Source organism: Bison bison, unplaced genomic scaffold (assembly GCF_000754665.1).
Source record: "Bison bison bison isolate TAMUID 2011002044 unplaced genomic scaffold, Bison_UMD1.0 scf7180017864307, whole genome shotgun sequence".
NCBI classification, from domain to species: domain Eukaryota; kingdom Metazoa; phylum Chordata; class Mammalia; order Artiodactyla; family Bovidae; genus Bison; species Bison bison.
Window position 1 is genome coordinate 5,681,934 of NW_011494879.1, and position 17,995 is coordinate 5,699,928.

General features: G+C 38.3%; 1 protein-coding gene across 1 annotated transcript in view; it reads left to right on the top strand.

Moving 5' to 3' along the window:
- The window catches only part of TAF1B (TATA box binding protein (TBP)-associated factor, RNA polymerase I, B, 63kDa), a 55,449-nt gene extending 38,643 nt beyond the window's left edge, over positions 1–16,806 (top strand). Inside the window, exons 9-15 of the mRNA XM_010852052.1 lie at positions 2,394–2,541; positions 6,085–6,262; positions 6,811–6,857; positions 7,628–7,718; positions 11,959–12,029; positions 12,549–12,771; positions 16,029–16,806. Of these exons, the coding sequence (XP_010850354.1) occupies positions 2,394–2,541; positions 6,085–6,262; positions 6,811–6,857; positions 7,628–7,718; positions 11,959–12,029; positions 12,549–12,771; positions 16,029–16,233 (963 nt within the window). The 3' untranslated portion in view covers positions 16,234–16,806. The remainder of the gene's footprint in view (positions 1–2,393; positions 2,542–6,084; positions 6,263–6,810; positions 6,858–7,627; positions 7,719–11,958; positions 12,030–12,548; positions 12,772–16,028) is intronic.
- Positions 16,807–17,995: the final 1,189 nt, after the last annotated feature.

A 17,995-nucleotide genomic window follows, 5' to 3' on the forward strand; every position in this document is an offset into this window, starting at 1 on the left:
CCTCCCCAGACAACCATTTTGCTTTTTTGCATTTCTTTTCCATGGGGATGGTCTTGATCCCTGTCTCCTGTACAGTGTCATGGACCTCTGTCCATAGTTCATCAGGCACTCTATCAGATCTAGTCCCTTAAATCTATTTCTCACTTCCACTGTATAGTTATAAGGAATTAAAAGTTTAGATACTGAAATACTGGTATCAAAATAAATACAATACAAAGAAGGTTGTAACCTCAGGCAAAGTAAAATTGGACATAGTTATAAATTCTGGAAATTTACAGTTTGTTTTCTGTAAGTAAGTCAAGTCGCTCAGTCATGTCTGACTCTGCGACCCCATGGACTATGGCCTGCCAGGCTCTTCTGTTCATGGGATTTTCCAGGTAAGAGTACTGGAGTGGGTTGCCATTTCCTTCTCCAGGGTATCTTCCCAACCCAGGGTTCGAACCCAGGTCTCCAGCATTGCAGGCAGATGCTGTACCATCTGAGCCAGTACCATTATAATGTATTCCCTTGTGCTTTATAATTGCATGTAAGCTGAACATACCAAAGTAACATTGAACAGAGAAGTATTCGTCCCTTCACTTGGTTCCCAAACACCTTCACACGTTTAGAAAATGGGCAAGACATGACAGAGCAATATTATTGGTACAAATTGTTGGGAAACAGATTTTCACTTAGAATAAGGAAGAACTTTGTAATGATTAAATGCATTACAAATTGAATAGACTACCTTCAGGAAAGGTATTGAGTTCCCATCACTGGAGATTTAAAAGAAGAGCTAGACATACAGCTGCTAGGGGGTGTTATAAATTTAGACCAGATACCTTTAAAGGTCTTGCCAACTCTGAATTTGCTGGTTGGATGATTTCTCGTATAGAGTGATGTATGAAGTGATTGTTACACAAAATAGTTTACTGAAGTTTCTCTCTTACCATGTTTTTTTAAGCTAGACATACATATAGAAAAGTGAACATATCACAAATGTACCCAACCTGATGAACTTTCATTACCTGAACCAGCCCCCTAGATCAAGAAACAATGATCTCTGCACCCCAGAAGCTCCATCCAATCCCCACTTCCAGTCGTGATCACCTGCACCCTGAGAGTAATCTCACTCTTGACTTCCAGTCAACTTTAATAAATATTGCCAAACAGGTTTCCAGAATGTTTGTATTCTGGCCTAATTTTAACGAGGTCCAACCATGTCAGAAGGAGAAGGCAATGGCACCCCACTCCAATATTCTTGCCTGGCAAATCCCATGGATGGAGGAGCCTGGTAGCTGCAATCCATGAGGTCGCTAAGAGTCGGACACGACTGAGCGACTTCACTTTCACTTTTCACTTTCATGCATTGGAGAAGGAAATGGCAACCCACTCCAGTGTTCTTGCCTGGAGAATCCCAGGGACAGGAGAGCCAGTTGGGCTGCCGTCTATGGGGTCGCACAGAGTCGGCCACGACTGAAGCGACTTAGCAGCAGCAACCATGTCAGAAATGTTAGTTTTTCTGAAATCCCATAGATCTTTAAAAAAAAATCTTAGTTGTAGCACTCAACAGCTATCTTATCCTATAGTTATTTTTGAACACTGACCTCCTTTTCTAGAGTATATATTCCTTGAAGAGATCACTTTATTCATCTTTATATTTCCCGAAGTATCTTACATAGAATAGACTCTAAATTTAATATTTTTATGTGAATGGATAAGTAAATGAGGAAAAATTATGTGTAGTATCAATGAGAAGAATGTTTAGAAATTGCAGAAATATAAATAGCATACCAAATTAACTACAAGGCTGCTCTTAAAATGAACAGAATTAATTTATTAATATTGGCTCATACATTTTCCCAAATTCTGTAAGATACTCTTTCTTATAGGCTAACATGTGAGAAAATAGAAAGCTGAATCACACGTTTCTAACTAATAGACTTAAGCCCTGGTGTCATCTCCAACATAGAAGCATGTGAATGTTATGTGACACTGAACTGAATCTGTTAGCTGTGAATTTGAAGGTTGGCGAGAGGGTGCTGGTTAGGGAAGGCGAGAGGGAAGTCCTGCTTTGCTGGGATTATGACAACATCATAATTCCAGTAGGATTGCAGCTTTATCCCAGATTCTTCCATGATTGGCAAGAAGTAATGGTTTCACTATATCATGGGTAAGGCCAGTAAGAATTGTTTGAGCCAGATAGAATTTTAGTGGCTTTTTAATTTATCACCATTACTGTTTAAAACAGCTCAGTGAGGATATTTGGGGTTTATGGGTGTTTCTACTTAATGTTTTTAATCTATACTCCAAGTTTTATTCAGTGAATACATGTTATTTTTAAAATCAGAAAGTAGTTTTAAAAATAATTTATGTTGCAAAAATTGCTACTTTGACTATCTCTTTCATTCCAGTCTTGGCCTAACTATGAAGTTATCTTTAAAAAAATAATTGAAGTTGCCACATTTTTAGATTTGCCACGTTTTCCAGACATAACTGAAAACTGCTATCTTCATCCAAACATCTTGTGTATGAAATACTTGATGGAGGTCAATCTCCCTGGTAAGTGTGAGGTATATATGGTGAGTAAGCCTTGACTTATTGAATTATTATGAAAAATGTATTGAATCCCCTCAATCAGAGACTATTAGAGTCACCTGACAGGGTCCACAGTAACATGAAGGTTAATTTCAAAATTCTTTCTTAAAATGTTTTGGACCATTTAAAATGGTTAAAAGGACACTCTTCAGAAGTAATGAGTTCTATTTTGGATGAAAGGGATAAGCTTGAGAGATAATGTTTGGTTTTTGCTGAATACAAGTAACACATGATTCAGTATGTATTATTAATTACTTAGGAACCTCCGCCAAAAAAGGGCAGCACTCCTCCATTTGCATGAAGCATAATTATTAAAGAATTCTAATTTTTAAAATCCCAGAAGTTAATCTACAGTGATATTTTTATTGTTTAGTAACATATTGCTGTTCCCAGTCCCTAAAGCAAATGGAGATGAAGGTCTGGTAGGATGCAAAGGCAGCCTCACTAGCCCTTCTTCGCAATACACCAAGACACAGGTCACCCCAGCGGAATTCGCCGATGGAATCTATTCCTGAATTTCTTGCTAAACTAGAAATGTGAGAAATGCAGGGTTTCTATTCTTAACAGAAAATACAAACATGGCGTGACTATATTATTGCTTATGCAATATAAAAAAATGTGATTGAATATATTTTTAATAGGAAAGGAAAAGACATGTTGTATGAAAAAAACAATATACAAAGCTGCACATATAATTTTAGCTATAAAAATAAACATAAATTGGAGTAACATATATACACAAATGTAAATATTAAGTCTTATAAAATATTTTTTAAAGAGGAAAAAATACACTTCTCAAAATGTATCATTTATTAAGCTAAGGAATGTATGTCTCTTACTGTAACTTCAGAAGTCACTGGTTCTTTGATTAAGATTCCAGAATTTGGGAAGTCTGATTGCTGCACTTTAGCAAGTTACATATATTGGTTTATTGTTTTGGATTTTGGTTTTTTGATTTACTTTTGGAGTGGTTTTTTTCAAAATATGGCAAGTTCCTGTGTTCTGTTATATACTCCAAAATCCTAAGCTCATAATGGGGAACACTAAGATATGGAAAGAATGCAAGGAATTTCCAAAATATAACTGGCTCAGGCTGGGTTATGGCAAGTGTTTAGCTCACTTAGTTGCTATTGGACAGAAATGATGGTGGCAGTGTTTTCTGACCAGTGTGTGTAACTTAGTAGTATTTCTCACCCAACTCTTCCTGAAAGTAACAAGTAGAATTAAAACCACTATAATATACAGAGAGAGACTGCTATCATCTGATGTTTTAAAGTGCTGTTTTAGAGACCATTTTACAAAGAGCCAGGTTAGAGAAATTTTACTTCTCACAAAGTGTTCAATAGAAATAATTTGGAATATAGATAAAAAACTATACACAAGTGTTATTGACCTTATTTTTAATACTGAGAAATCAGAAATAAATATCCAACGGAAAGGTAATGTTTAAGTAAATATTTTGTATATTAAGTGGAACCGTGTGCATCTTTTAAAATCATGTTTGTGAAGAGTATATAAAAGCATGGGAAATGTTTATGTCATAATAGAAAAGGAAATAGGCCAAATTATAAATTATATATAATATAATCATAGCTATATAGTTAAAATATTTGTGAAAATATTGGAAATAAATTTACCCAAATATTGAAGTGCTATGTCTAAGTTATAGTAATGCATTTTTTCCTTCTTTGCACTTTATGTATCTTATAAATGTCCTATACTGAGTTTGTATTACGTAATAGTGGGAGGAAACAGTAAACAAAATAGATCTACAAACTAAGATGTGGTGGTCCCTTCACCTTAGAAATTACATTCTAAAATGTGACATTGATTGGCCTCCTACCCATGAGATTATAAGAAGACTTCTAGAATATTGCCATTTTCAAAGCTGAAAGTTTGCACTCTACAGTTCTCTTGTGCTGTTGATCAAAAAGAAGAGATCTGTGTACTTGGCCCTTTTTCAAAGAGAGGTTTTCGGGTTCCCAGAAAACTAAAGGTGGTTTTAAGCATGCTGGGGCAACGAATGCCCCTCCTCAGTGCCTTTATGTATGACAATGTCGTCTCTGGAACTGAGTAGAAAGCAGCTTCCAGCAAGCATGTCACACACACACACCCTTGCTGAGTAAGCACTGCCTCTTTTGTGGCTCTGACTGAACTCCAAATACATCCCTTAGTTTTGTCCCTCATCCTGGGACTGAGAAGCCGGCCAGAGAGAATTCCTGGCAGCTTTCATAATCATGTCTGTTTAATTTGTGGGGAACCCTGTAGAGTTTCCAAAGTGCCTTCATCTGTATTACCTCATCTGTGAAGGTGGAAAGGGAGGACGGGTAGGTGTGCTCATCTCAGATGAAACGTAGGCAAGCTGAGTGACGCCTGGCTGCTTGACGGCCGAGGCATCACATAGTACTCCAGGTCCCATAATACTCCAGGTCAGAATCTTCGTTTTTCTCTCCTGTCCTGGCTCCCTTCCTCATAATTTCTTCCATTTGCTTTTTATTACTATGTACTTTTAGTATAAGAGAAGCAATTCAAGATATTAATTTTAAATAAATAGGGGAGACATTTTTCAAGAAATACCATTTTTATAGTAATACATTCTATATATAATACTGTATAGAGAGACATGTATGTACTGTATGTAATATTATTTGTACTGTTATGAAAGTATTGTATATTACATTAAGAGAATAGAATCAATAGAACATAATGACTGACAGTATATAGGAAATGCAATACAACTTATTATGCTCTTGTAAAGAACAACTGTTCTACTTGAATTTAATCAAAACATAGGTACTTCAGTTAGTAAGTAAAGAAATTTGCTTAGTAATTCAGAGTTTTCAAAGTATAATTCACTTGTCCTGTCTTTTATGTCCTATGTTTATCCTCACCATAACCCACTTTTACAAATGAAGAAACTGAGGTTGAGTGGCTCTAGTCCGGAGTCACAAAGCTCATGATCAGAAGGCCTAAATATATAGGCTGTAGGTGTTCTGGCTCCAAGTCCCAAGTTACTCAGCCTTGAATAACAGATGAATCTGTGCTGAGCGTGTAATTTCTTTGGGAAAGCAGTGCAGCGGGCGGGATGCACACTGGAAGGCCAGGCGCCCTAGCTTCCCGAGTGAGTACATATTAGAGAAGCCCTTGGTCTTACAGGAAAGTTAGTTTCAGGTAAATGCAAACTGCTGTAGAAACACAGACAAGGAGCGTGGATGAAGCAATAGAAGATGGATGTGTGCCTGTATATTTGGTGCCAAGATATGTGCCATAGATAGCAGGCATTTTGGGAAGTCAGAACAGGAGAAGATAAACCTTGCCAGGATTCGACCATTTGTTTTTCTATACACATTTCATTTTTTGGTTTATTTATACACAAAATGGTATACCTCAGAGTTCTGGCATAGTATCATATTTTAAGATAAAGCTTATCTCATGGATGTATACATTAGTATGGTCTCATTAATCAAAGAATTTAATTTCACATTTTTCTGTTTTGTTCTTCAACAGATGAAATGCATAATGTAACCTGCCTAGTGGTAAAATCGACTGGAATAGGAGAAGTGGATTTTCTAAGATTTGATCCTATAGCTAAAAAGGCAAAAACTGTTAAATATGATGTGCAAGCTGTAGCTGTCATTGTAGTGGCATTGAAACTGCTCTTTTTATTGGATGACAATTTAGAATGGTAAGTGTGTGTACTCTTAGGAGGAAAAAATTGTATGATTTTCCCCTACTAATTCAGAGTAAAGGATTCTATATCCTTTACTCAGTAGAAAGTAGAGACTCTCAGTTGTTACAGAACACTGACTCGTAGCAGCAGTTACTCCTTACCTGATGTTTTGGCTCAGGTATTTGTCAGAGATTTCATTCTCCTTTAGAAAGTTGTTTGGATCGTGTTTTCTTCCATTTTTAGGAAGATACACATGTGTCTCTTTCTCCTGAGTTTTAAATCATCATACACAAATTCTAAAGAGTCACTTAGCACTTCATCTGTGTACCTTTTGGTTTCTGGCACTATGTATCCTCAAAGATTATTTTGGAAAGTGAAAGAATCTTAAAATGCCAACAAAGAGTGGCAGTGTCTTTTTTCCTATTTAAGTGCTTGCTTCTGCATTAAAAGTTGGCATCAGTTTCAAGTACTGTTCTATACTTTTCTTTCGGAAGAATTCAAAATTTAACTGTCTTCAAATGAATGATTTCCAAATAAATTGATTTGTTTATTTGTGTCTCCAGGTCTTTGTCTAATATTGCCAAGAAATATAATGAAAAGAACAAAGAAGGTACTTTTTTTGTTTTTAGTCAATCAAGTGATTGTAAAAGGTGAATTAAAAGATACAATAAATATAGAGAAGAAGAAACTTGTACCTTGTATCAGACTGTTTATATGTATAATTATCTAATATATCTTCTATTCTCAAGGAGGTAATAGTCAAATCTTGGATAAACAGACATGTAAAAAGATGGTTTCAATATGTGGAATCTAGAAAAATAGTAAAGATCTTATTTGCAAAGCAAAAATAGAAACACAGCTGTAGAGAAGAAGCGTATGATTACCAAAGGGGAAAAGGCAGGGGGATGGGGTGGATTGGGAGATTGGTATTGACATATATCTACACTACTATGTATAAAATAGATCACTAATGAGAACCTACTGTAGAGCTGCGGGAGCTCTGCTCAGTGCTCTGTGGTGACTTTAATTGGAAGAAAGTACGAAAAGGGGGGATATATGTGTATGTATGGCTGATTCAGTTTGCTGTACAACAGAAACTGACACCACAGTGTAAAGCAGCTATATTCCAATTTTTTTTTTTTTAAGGTAGTTTTGGTGTAATAAAGGGCCACAGTATAGGTGAGAGCTCAGAACGGAAGGGAGTGACAGCAGATTGCTCAGGAGTCATACTAGAGCGTGGACATAGTCAGTCCCTCCATAATTTCCAAGGGCTGGCATATAAATGTTTAGTCAGATCAGTGAGTAGAGACTCAAATGAGCAACATGTGTTATAATAATGTGACATATTTGGTTAATAATCATGGATTTCATTTCTTTCAGATAAACCATGGTTTGATTTCAGAAAATGGTACCAAGTTATGAAGAAAGCTATTGATGAGAAAAAACAAAAGTGGGAGGAAGCCAGGGCAAAGTATGTTACCTCTTCTAGCTTTAGATTCACCGACTTTATTTTTCAAGTCTATTGCTTTACATCTGAAAGCTCGAGTTTCATCAGTTCAGACTCACCAGCATTATGACCCTTTTTTCTAGAATTAACCCCTCTGTCTAAACTTTTTAAAATATTTCTATTAACTATTAGTGAGTGAGTGAAAGTCGCTCAGTTATGTCCAACTTTTTGCAACCCCATGGGCCGTATAGTCCCTGGAATTCTCCAGGCCAGAATACTGGAGTGGGTAACCTTTTCCTTCTCCAGGGGATCTTCCCAAACCAGGAATCAAACCGGGGTCTCCTGCTTTGCAGGCAGATTCTTTACCAACTGAGCTATCAGGGAAGCCCTATAAAGTCCTTTTAGGGGCGTCCCTGGTGATCCAGTGGTTAAGACTCCACACTGCCAACGTGAGGGAGGCAGGGTCCATCCGTGGTCAGGGAACTAAGATACCACATGCCACACGGTGTGGCCAGAAGATTTAAAAAATAGTAACATTAGTGTCCTCCTCCTGATCCAGAATCCAGTCCAGGGAGCTGTATTGTACCCAGTACTCGTCTTTTCGTAATCTGCATGACTCTTCTCTGCGTTTCTGGTATTCCTCCCTCTTTCGTTTCCCACAGTGGCTCAGTTCCCATCTGCGCTTCCCACTATTACAGAAGACTGCAGACGTCAGCCTGTGTTGTGTATAACTGGACTGTTCCTCCAAAATAAAGTTTCCTATAAAAATCCAAACAAAGCAAAGCAGAAAGAGAGTAGCATGTTTCAGTCAGTCTCACTGTTTGACCTGGAGCTCTCCTCCTCACGTAGGTCCATTGTTGTTGTTTAGTCGCTAAGTTGTGTCCAACTCTTCGTGACCCCCATGGACTGCAGCACGCCAGATTCCTCTGTCCATGGGGTTTCCCAGGCAAGAATATTGGAGTGGGTTGCTGTTTCCTTCTCTAGGGGATCTTCCCGACCCAGGGATCAAATCCGCATCTCCTGAATTGGCAGGCGGTTCTTTACCACTGAGCAACAGGGAAGCCCACCCAGGTCCACCGTGGCAGAGTAGAAAGAGCATAGCATTAGAGACAGTGCAGGGGTGAATCCTGATTGTTTAAAACCAGCTGTTTAACTGCGGCCTCAGTGCACTGAAATGTAGTCAGCTCATAAATTTTCAGAGATACTGTGTTATGTAGTAGAGGGTACATTGCTATAGGTTTCTGATTTGAACGGGTTTTATATCTGTTCTTGGAACTTTGAGTCTCTGTGAAACTTTGAAGAAAAGGTTAACATTTCTGTAGTTTATGTCATTTTGCAACAGTACTCATTTGCTCAAGTCATTTTATATCCCCTGAGAAAAATCAAGATTCCTCAAATTAGTTAAAATGATAACTCCAGTTTCTTCATCAGTAAAGTAAGGCTAATAATGCCTCCTTGATATTCTTAATCAAGAACTAAATTTCAGTGTTTGCAGATAGAATTAGATTATTTCTCCCCTGAATTTAAGAGAGCTTTTAAATCGAGAAACAGACTTCTGGGGATGAATAAAGCGCTGTGAGAGAGAGGATCCTTGCTGAAGAGGGGAGGAGATGGGCAGTTTCTTCCTGTTCAGGTTGGGCAGATAGTGAGGGTGAGCTTCTGGCAGCTGTGGGCACCCGGGGAACGGAGGCCTTCCTCTTTTCTGTTGGAGAAGGAATGTCTTTAGTCATTGGCTCTCAGCAGGCACAAGAGTAGCAGCGAGAACATAGGCTGTCCTGAGTTCTTAAGTAATCTTGGAGAACCAGCCATCAGACCTTTCTTTTCTGGTGCTTCTGGGGTGGTCCCGGCCAGTACTGAAAGGCTAGGTATTCAGAGGCCATGCCACTTGGGCATCTCAGGGTTGAACAGGTGCCCATTCGTGAACCCAAACCAGGCACCAACTTACACTTCAGACATACCTGTTAGAGGCCAGATTCTTCCTGCAGTGCCTCAGTCAGCTGTGCATCAAAAGGCTCACTGACTTGTAGCTACTTTAAGGGAGAATTTAGTGACCAAAGAACGTATGTCTAGTTTCAAAGTGGCATTTTCCAGATGGACACCAGGCCTCTGGGAAGAGCTTGTCCAGGGGATCTGTTACCAAGATCCTTCGTAGAGTCTGTGCTTTGGGATGACTGAGATGACTTCTAAGTCACTGCTGACTGCTCTGTGGGCACAGGGCTCCCATGTATGCCCGTCACCTGTTCTGCCCTTCCCCATCTCTGTTGTTGACATAAATTTCTAATTTTTCTCTCTATTCTTCTAGACATCATCTTCCATATTGTCAGGTAAAAGTTGTTAAAGTATTTTCTACAGCACAGCATAGGTCTCTCTATGCATGGGATTGTGAGCAACACTAGTAAACTGTAGTTGAAAACCTAAAAATAGCTTTAGAGAGTGCTTTGACTGCCAGTTTTCATGGAGGAAAATTTAAAAGCATGTGCAGATCTTTGCAGCCTTTTAAGTTAGGCAAAAATTTTCTCAGATATGATACCAAAGCCATGATCCACAAAGGAAAAAAAAAAGACAAGTTAGACTTCATCAAAAGAAAGAACTTCTCTTCTAAAAATAGTGTTAAGAAAAGCTACAGGCTAGGAGAAAATATGTTCAAATCACATATCTGATAGAAGGTTTATATCCAGAATATATGATTTGTATCCAATATATGGTTTGTATCCAGAATTATTTTCGTATAATAAGAAAACAACTCAGTTTTTTAAATGGGCCAAAAGTAAGTTCACACAGAAACCTATATATGAATATATAGAGATCTGTATACTTCATTCACAAGAAAACAAATGAAACCTTGTGGCCCAAAACTGGCAACAACCCAGATGCCCTTCAGGTGGTAATGGGTAAACTGTAGCATATCTGTAAAATGAAACACTCTTCAGTACTAGAAAGGAACAGACTTCTGATACATCCAGAAATATGAATGAATCATAAATACATTATGCTAATGAAAGACTCAAAAGGTTACATACGGTCTAATTTCATTTATATGATTTTCTGGAAAAGGCTAAGCTGTAAGAATAGAGAAACAGATTGGTGATTGACACCAAGTTTAACTGAGGATCAGGGGAGGAGTTGACCTTCAAGAGGCATGGGAGATTTGAGAGTATGGAACTGTTCATGGTGGTGATTATACAACTGTATGTGTTTGTCTAAACTAGTGCAGCTATACACTGAACAGGGTTGGTTTTACTACATGTGAATTATACCTTAATATACAGCAGTGGGAAACCAAATCTCGAGGGAAGACTGGACAGACAGAGCATATAGGACCTTGTGGCTTCCTGGAGAAAAGCCACCTTGTGGCTTCCTGGCTTCGTGCTGGGCCTCTATTGTTTGTAGTTTTGAAAAGAGGTAAACAAAGTAAATGCTTAAAGAAGGACTGTCTGACGAGTGTTAATCATTTTTGATGGCCCACCTTTCCCACCTTCTGGGCATATAACCTCAAGGAAGTAATAACACCTCCTTGACTGCAGCGTAATTGCAGCCTGTATGGGCATTTACTATAAATGCATAAGAAAATCTATCTAGATGAGGTAGTCACAAGGCGTTTTTAATAGTGGGTTTATCTAGGGAGTGGGATTAAACTGTTTAGGGAACTTCTTTATTATTAAGAGATTTTTTACCTTGAATATATTGTCACTTTTATTATTTGATAAATAACAAAAAGATGTTTGAAAGAATCACAAATGGCAAGCTCTCTGAATATTTAAATGTGGTATGATTTAGTTCACATATAATTTTCAGGAAGACCATAACCTATTCACCGTGATTACACCTCTGCATTAGAAGGCAGGCACTTACTGTTCACTTTGCACAAGTTATCAGAGTCAGAAGTACCACTACCTTATCTGCAGCAGAAGGGTGTTTGGCCAAAGACAAGGAGGAACAGTTTCTTAGGTGGCCTCACTGTATGAGAACAGGCGACGTGGGAATTTTATGATGATGGTATAATCAATCATTTCTTCGTGATCTTATGGCATCTGGGAGGTTTTGTGTGGAACTTATCCTTCCATTGACTTCCTGCCTCCTGCAGTGCCACCCTCTTACGTCTAAGTCATGAGTGCTGTAGAGACGCGTGTCAGCAGGTCATTCTAAGTCAGAACTATTATATGAGTATCAGGAATTTCAGATACTGCCATTGAGAAACTTCTCTGAAGTGTGTTGAGGCCCATTTCATCTCCATCCTGCTCTAAATGCGTCTTTATCTTGGCAGGTTTCTGTGGAAAGGTGAAAAGCCACTCTACTACTCAGCCATTGACAGGCCGGTAGTGTATAAAAGAAGAGGTGAGTGGGGTTTCGTCTCGTTAACACCAAGTAACAGCCCAGCTGTAGAAAGCTAAGTGTTTTAAATTGAAAAGTGAATGCATAAGTCCTTTTCTCAGTTGTTTAACAAGTGTCCCATTGCACATCCAGAGAAACGTCCTTCTCTGTAGGAAATGTCCATAGAAATCTATTTCAGGAACATTGCAATATTCAAACAGAGCTTAAGTTCTTGCCAAAATCTTAAATGCTATATACATCTGTACTCTCAGAACTCTTTATTTGGAGAACTGCGTTTTTTGGTTTTTGGTGTTTTTTTGTGTGTGGTAAAATACACATAACATAAAACTTACCTTTTAGCCTTTTCAAGTAGTTCCTCGCCATCCCTCTTCCAGTGTCAGTTTCCCCTAGTTATGCTCTTATATCACCATGGAGCGTTTATCAAAACTACTAAACCAGCGTTGGTGCGTTACTATCAAGTAAACTACAGACCTCGTCATTTAACATGAGTTTTTATTTCATTTCTTTTCCCTTCATTTCCAGAAATGGTGGTGAGTCTTCAGAAACAGTTTAGCACACTGGTGGATTCAGCACCAAACGTTGAAAAAAAAAAGCCTTCAAGTTTTCAGTTCAACTGGACTGAAGAGGATAGCGAGAGGCCTTGTTTCCATGGGCATAGCCTCCAGGGAGTCCTGCAGCAGAAAGGCCAGTCCCTGACAACCAAGAATTCCCTCTACTGGCTGAGTACGCAGAAGTTCTGTAAAAGGTATGCAATGCTCTTAGAAATAATGGGATAAAAACCACCCTGAAACCTCTGGTCTGGCCTGAAGCAGTAGTCTTTTCTCATTAAAAAAAAAAAGGCCACCTATGATTTAAAGGAGTTGGTCATAATGAGAGGCAGATGGGTTATTGGTTGGACTTTAGAAGATGGTGAGCCACCCAGACCCACACATGGGACAGGAAGTTAGGACCTGATGCGTTAGTACCATCTGCTTTATCTGCCTGCAGTCGGTCCTCGGGGGTTAGTGGGGAACCTACACCTTTGTGCTCTTCACATGGCATGATCAGTGCATTTTTGGATGTTTTTAATGGGTATAATCCTGTAACATAAGACAGTTAGTTACAAATAGACCTTGTTATAATCAGAGATGAAACAACCAAGACTTTTTTCTCTGCATGAGTTATAAGGCTAAGCAATACACTCTATGCATCAAGCATGGTTATCACCATGGTTTTGTGTACCAAAATCGTCTGTCAAATTACCTTGCCTATTTAGTCCATAGCCTAAAACCACATAGTAAGCAAAAAAGGGTCCAGCTAACCAATAAAATGGCTACTGAGTCCGTAACTAACGTATATACACTCTTCTCAGGAGGCCCTTTAGTCCCTCACTCTGCTGGGAGGTGTGTGTCCATCAGGCTGAGTTGTCTGATTTCCAGATTCCTCGCCATCAGAAGATGCAGAGTAGGTGGGAGACTGAGAGGTATCTGCTGCTGAATGTCTTGACAGCAAATATAAGTGGTACCCGTTTGACAAACAATAGAGGAACCAGCCGCAGAAGCAGACAAAAGAACTCAAATTACAGTGGTCTGAAGTTCATTCATGACACACAATAGCTCCACAGGACTAAATAAACTTGACCCTGTATCTGCTTTAGCATGTCCCCAAATTATGTGCATTCTCTTTGGGTTTGTTTTTCTTACCTGTATTTTCTAGTATTTCCACAATAAAAGTGGACAACTTGTCACCATATAATTGTAAAGGCTTTTGAAAATAGGCTGAATGTTCTCTGATTAATAATAACCAAATAATATATAACTCAGTTTTAAAAGATGTCTATCCAAAATGGTTAAAATGAAATCTTTTGATCCTTAACAGAGCAGATCTTCAGCTATATGGAGAATTTTGTTATGCAGGAGGACTCAGTTTTGAGGGTTCAGAAGAGACAAGCATTGTACTGGGAAATAATTTTGAGAACACTCAGGCCTTGAGAACTAAGCAGAGAAAGGCTGTGAGAGCCCTTCAGATCATGAGGGTATTTATCCTTCTTGTCTGAGGCGGAGCTAACAATCTGGATGAATTTAAATGATTGTATGTTAAATTTGGTTTTATCACTTAAAACTTTAGGAAAATTTAAATTTTCCGAGTTTATGATAAGCGAAGTGAGTGAAGTGAAGTAGCTCAGTCATGTCCGACTCTTTGCGACCCCGTGGACTGTAGCCTACCAGGCTCTTCCCCCCATGGGATTCTCCAGGCAAGAGTACTGGAGTGGGTTGCCATTTCCTCCTTAAAAGATACTGTTGTTGATTCAACTTAGAAATAAAAAGTCCTACTGTACACCTTTTCTTATCTTTTTGTTGTAAAAATAAAACTTTCTTTATGGTCCCTAGGCAAGGGAAACAATATTTTTACCCTTTTTGTGATAATATTTTGTCTGAAAGAATCTTTCTTCATAGAGCTAAAATTAAAAATTAGAAAAGAAGAAAAGAGGGCACCTTATTTGTGAGAATTCATATAAATGGCTTATACTCTGTTTCCATTAAACTAATCAATGCACAAACATTTGAGGCTTTTAAATTTCCTACTAGTGAACATAGTTGGGTATTGGCTTTTTTGTATATTATTAAAATAGGCTTAAGATTTTAAGTGAAAATTTAAAAATCAGTTTTAAAGGAGTATAGGGAAAGTGAACATTTTTGAGCCCTTACTTTGTGCCAGCTATTGGATAAGTGCTTAATATATATTCTCATTCAATCCTCTTTTCCATCTTATGAGGTAGTTATTTTTTTCTGTTTTGCAGATGAAAGAACCAAGAGTAGTTATCCATAGTCACATCTGATGGGTGTCTGAGCTCTATGGTGCAAATGCAAGCATTCTTTCAGGAATTTAGGGCCATATTTGTTAACATAAATCACTGTCTAAATGCTTATACCATCTATATATTGTTCACTTGTTTAAAACTATTTATTATGGAAAACTTCAAGTATATTCAAAGGTAGAGAGCACAGTATAATTAACGCCCCCTACCCATAGTCACCCTCACATTAACAACTTTCCACGTGGCTAGACTTGTTTTCCCCATACCCTAGCCAGCTCACTGCTTTACCCCTCTACTCCCAGATTATTTGGAAGCAAGTCCCAAACTTCATAATTTTCTTAAAGCCAGAATACTATTAATCTGACATTAAAAACTAGTAGTAATTCCTTAATCTCATCAAACATGCAGTCAATGTCTAGATTTTCCTGATTGTCAACAGTAAGTTTTTAAATAACTCAGAATCCACATAAAGTCTTTACATTGCCGCTGGTAGAGATAGCCCTTAAATGCTTTAGTTCATAAATTCCCCCTTTATCTCTTTTATTTCCCCCTTGCAGTTTACTTATTGAGTAATCCAGGTCATGTGTCCTGTACAATTTCCTGTAGTCTAGATTTTGCTGATTACGGCCCATGACACCTTTTAATGTGTTCCCCTTTCCCCCTGCTTCCACGTTGGTGTAGGCAGAGATTGGCAGAGTTACTTAGCAGTTTTCATTAGTGTTTTAGAGATTTGATCAGATTCAGGTTCTACTTATTACTTTAAAATAAGCAAAATTGCTTCATTAACTCTTCCTTCTATAATACAGAATTGCAACATACATTATTAAGCCTGGTATCCTATTTTGGTTGGGAGCTGGGGATTATTTTGCTGGTATGTTTTCAGTATGTCCAGAATCTCTCCCTGTGTGCTTTTGTTTGCCTTGACAGTGGTAAGAGGGGGGGCCCACCTGGAGTGGAGGAGGAGCTGTGAGAACTGGCTATGGACTACCTGTGTCCCACGCCTGATGGCCACAGACAGTGCTAACATTTTTTTCCTTTATAAAATGTAGGATTCCTTCCAGGTTGTTCGTTTCCTTCTAGCTCAGAGTACTATCTTAAGTCTAACCATATACAGTTTTTAGGTTATTTGGGGGATATTCAAGGGACCAGTGCATACCTTTCTAAATGGCTCTTTAAACATGGTGTCTTTTTTCTTCCCCTTCTAGCCATTGTAAGCATGTGACAACCTACGAAGAATCCAATTTTTCTCTGAGTTACCAGTTTATACTAAATCTCTTCTCCTTCTTGCTGAGAATAAAGACTTCCTTTCTCCATGAAGAAGTGAGCTTAATAGAAAAGAGACTTTTTAAAGCAAAATATAATAAAACAAACAAGAAATCTTCAAGATCCAGGAAAACAAGAAAATATTGAAAGAAATGAAGTGGAAACTTGCCAGGGAAAATATTTTAATAATGAAAGTAATGTCATTGTAATATAAAATTCTAGAGAATGGTGAAAAATAGAGTTTTATTACGTACACGTACATACATACAAATACCTATATCAAACAAAAATGTATGTTGGAAAACGGGTGAAATTTATTTGAATTTATTTTTAAATTATGAATGTTCTCGTTAAAATGTTAAGTAAATGGTATCCAGGAATTTGTATTCTTTGTATTTAAAAAAAACACTTATTTATTTGGCTGCACCGGGTCTCAGTTGCAGCATGTGGGATCTTTAGTCGTGGCATGCAAACTCTTAGTTGTGGCATGTGGGATCTAGTTCCCCAGCCAGGGATGGAACCTGGGCCCCTGAATTGGAAGCTCAGAGTCTTAACCATTGGACCAGCAGGGAAGTTGCTTCATTGTATTTTAAAGCTAAATTTTCTTTTTAAACTAGGTCACGTCCTTACTCTTTACACCCCAAAGTAAATCCCAGGTGGATCAAAGATCTAAACGTTATAATCTTTTGTATATACATGTATAAAGTCTTAGAAGAAAACAACTGTGAATGCTGTGATGATCTTGGAATGGGGAAGGACTTTCTAAGATGTCTCAAAACCAGAAAGCAAAAGGAAAAGATTAATAATATGACTACAAAGTCAAAGGCAACTGAAAAGCTGGGAAAATACCATTATAGTGTACAGTGAACAAAGGGATAAGTCCTTTAATATATCAATAGTGCTTGCAAAGTAATAGGGAAAAGATGGCTGAACAAAGGATATGAAAAGCTAGCTTTCTGAAAAAACAAAAGACAAAGGCCAAGCTAAAAACAGGGTAGTCGGTGTCACTCATATTAAATGCAAGTTACAGAGATGTTTCCCGCATATTAGGTAGGCAAAGATTATACAGGTGTCTAATACCTGGTGTGGATATTGGAAAAAGGCATTCTGATTTCATCATTCATTTATTTGTGCAATCAATACTTACTGAGCAACTTCTGTGTTCCAGACACACGCTAGACCCTGGAGGTACAGTACTGAACAAGGCAGGGACAGATAGTATACAAATAAATAATATTGGGCGCAATGAAGTGCAGTGAGGAAAAGGTAGGGTAAGGGATGTGTGATCAGGTGGTCCCTTTAGTTCAAAGTAGATGAGAAGGACGGTCTGGAAGTGACATTTGAGCTGAAACCAGCCTGTGTGAAATGCAGTCGAGGGGGCAGGCCGTGTGGCCATCCAGGGGGAGATCATTTCAGGCACAGGACACGGTACTCGGCGTCTACCCGGGAAAAATCAAAGCATCTTTCCACACAAAGACTTATACACAAATATTCACAGCAACTTTATCTGAGATTGCTAACAGATAAACAGCCCAAATGGCCATCAACAGATGAATGGATGTGGTATATCCATACAAGGGAATACCACTTAGCTGTAAAAAGAAACAAACTATTGAAATAAGTCACAACACCAGCTAGAGAGTGGGGCAAGAGATTGAGGGGGCTATAGAAGAAACATGTCTTTATAAGACTTAAAAAATTGCCTTCCAAAGACCTGAACTGGAAAATTATTTGTATATGAGCTTTATGGAATCAACACCATGATCTGAAGTGCTGTAGTACTTGAGCGGAGTAAAGAGCTCAATTTGCTAACAAGCCCTCCAGGGTGATTCTGATACACAGTAGAGCAACAACCACTGCCCTCAGGGCCATCCACACAGCGCCCAGCTCCACCTGCGCCCTCCATATC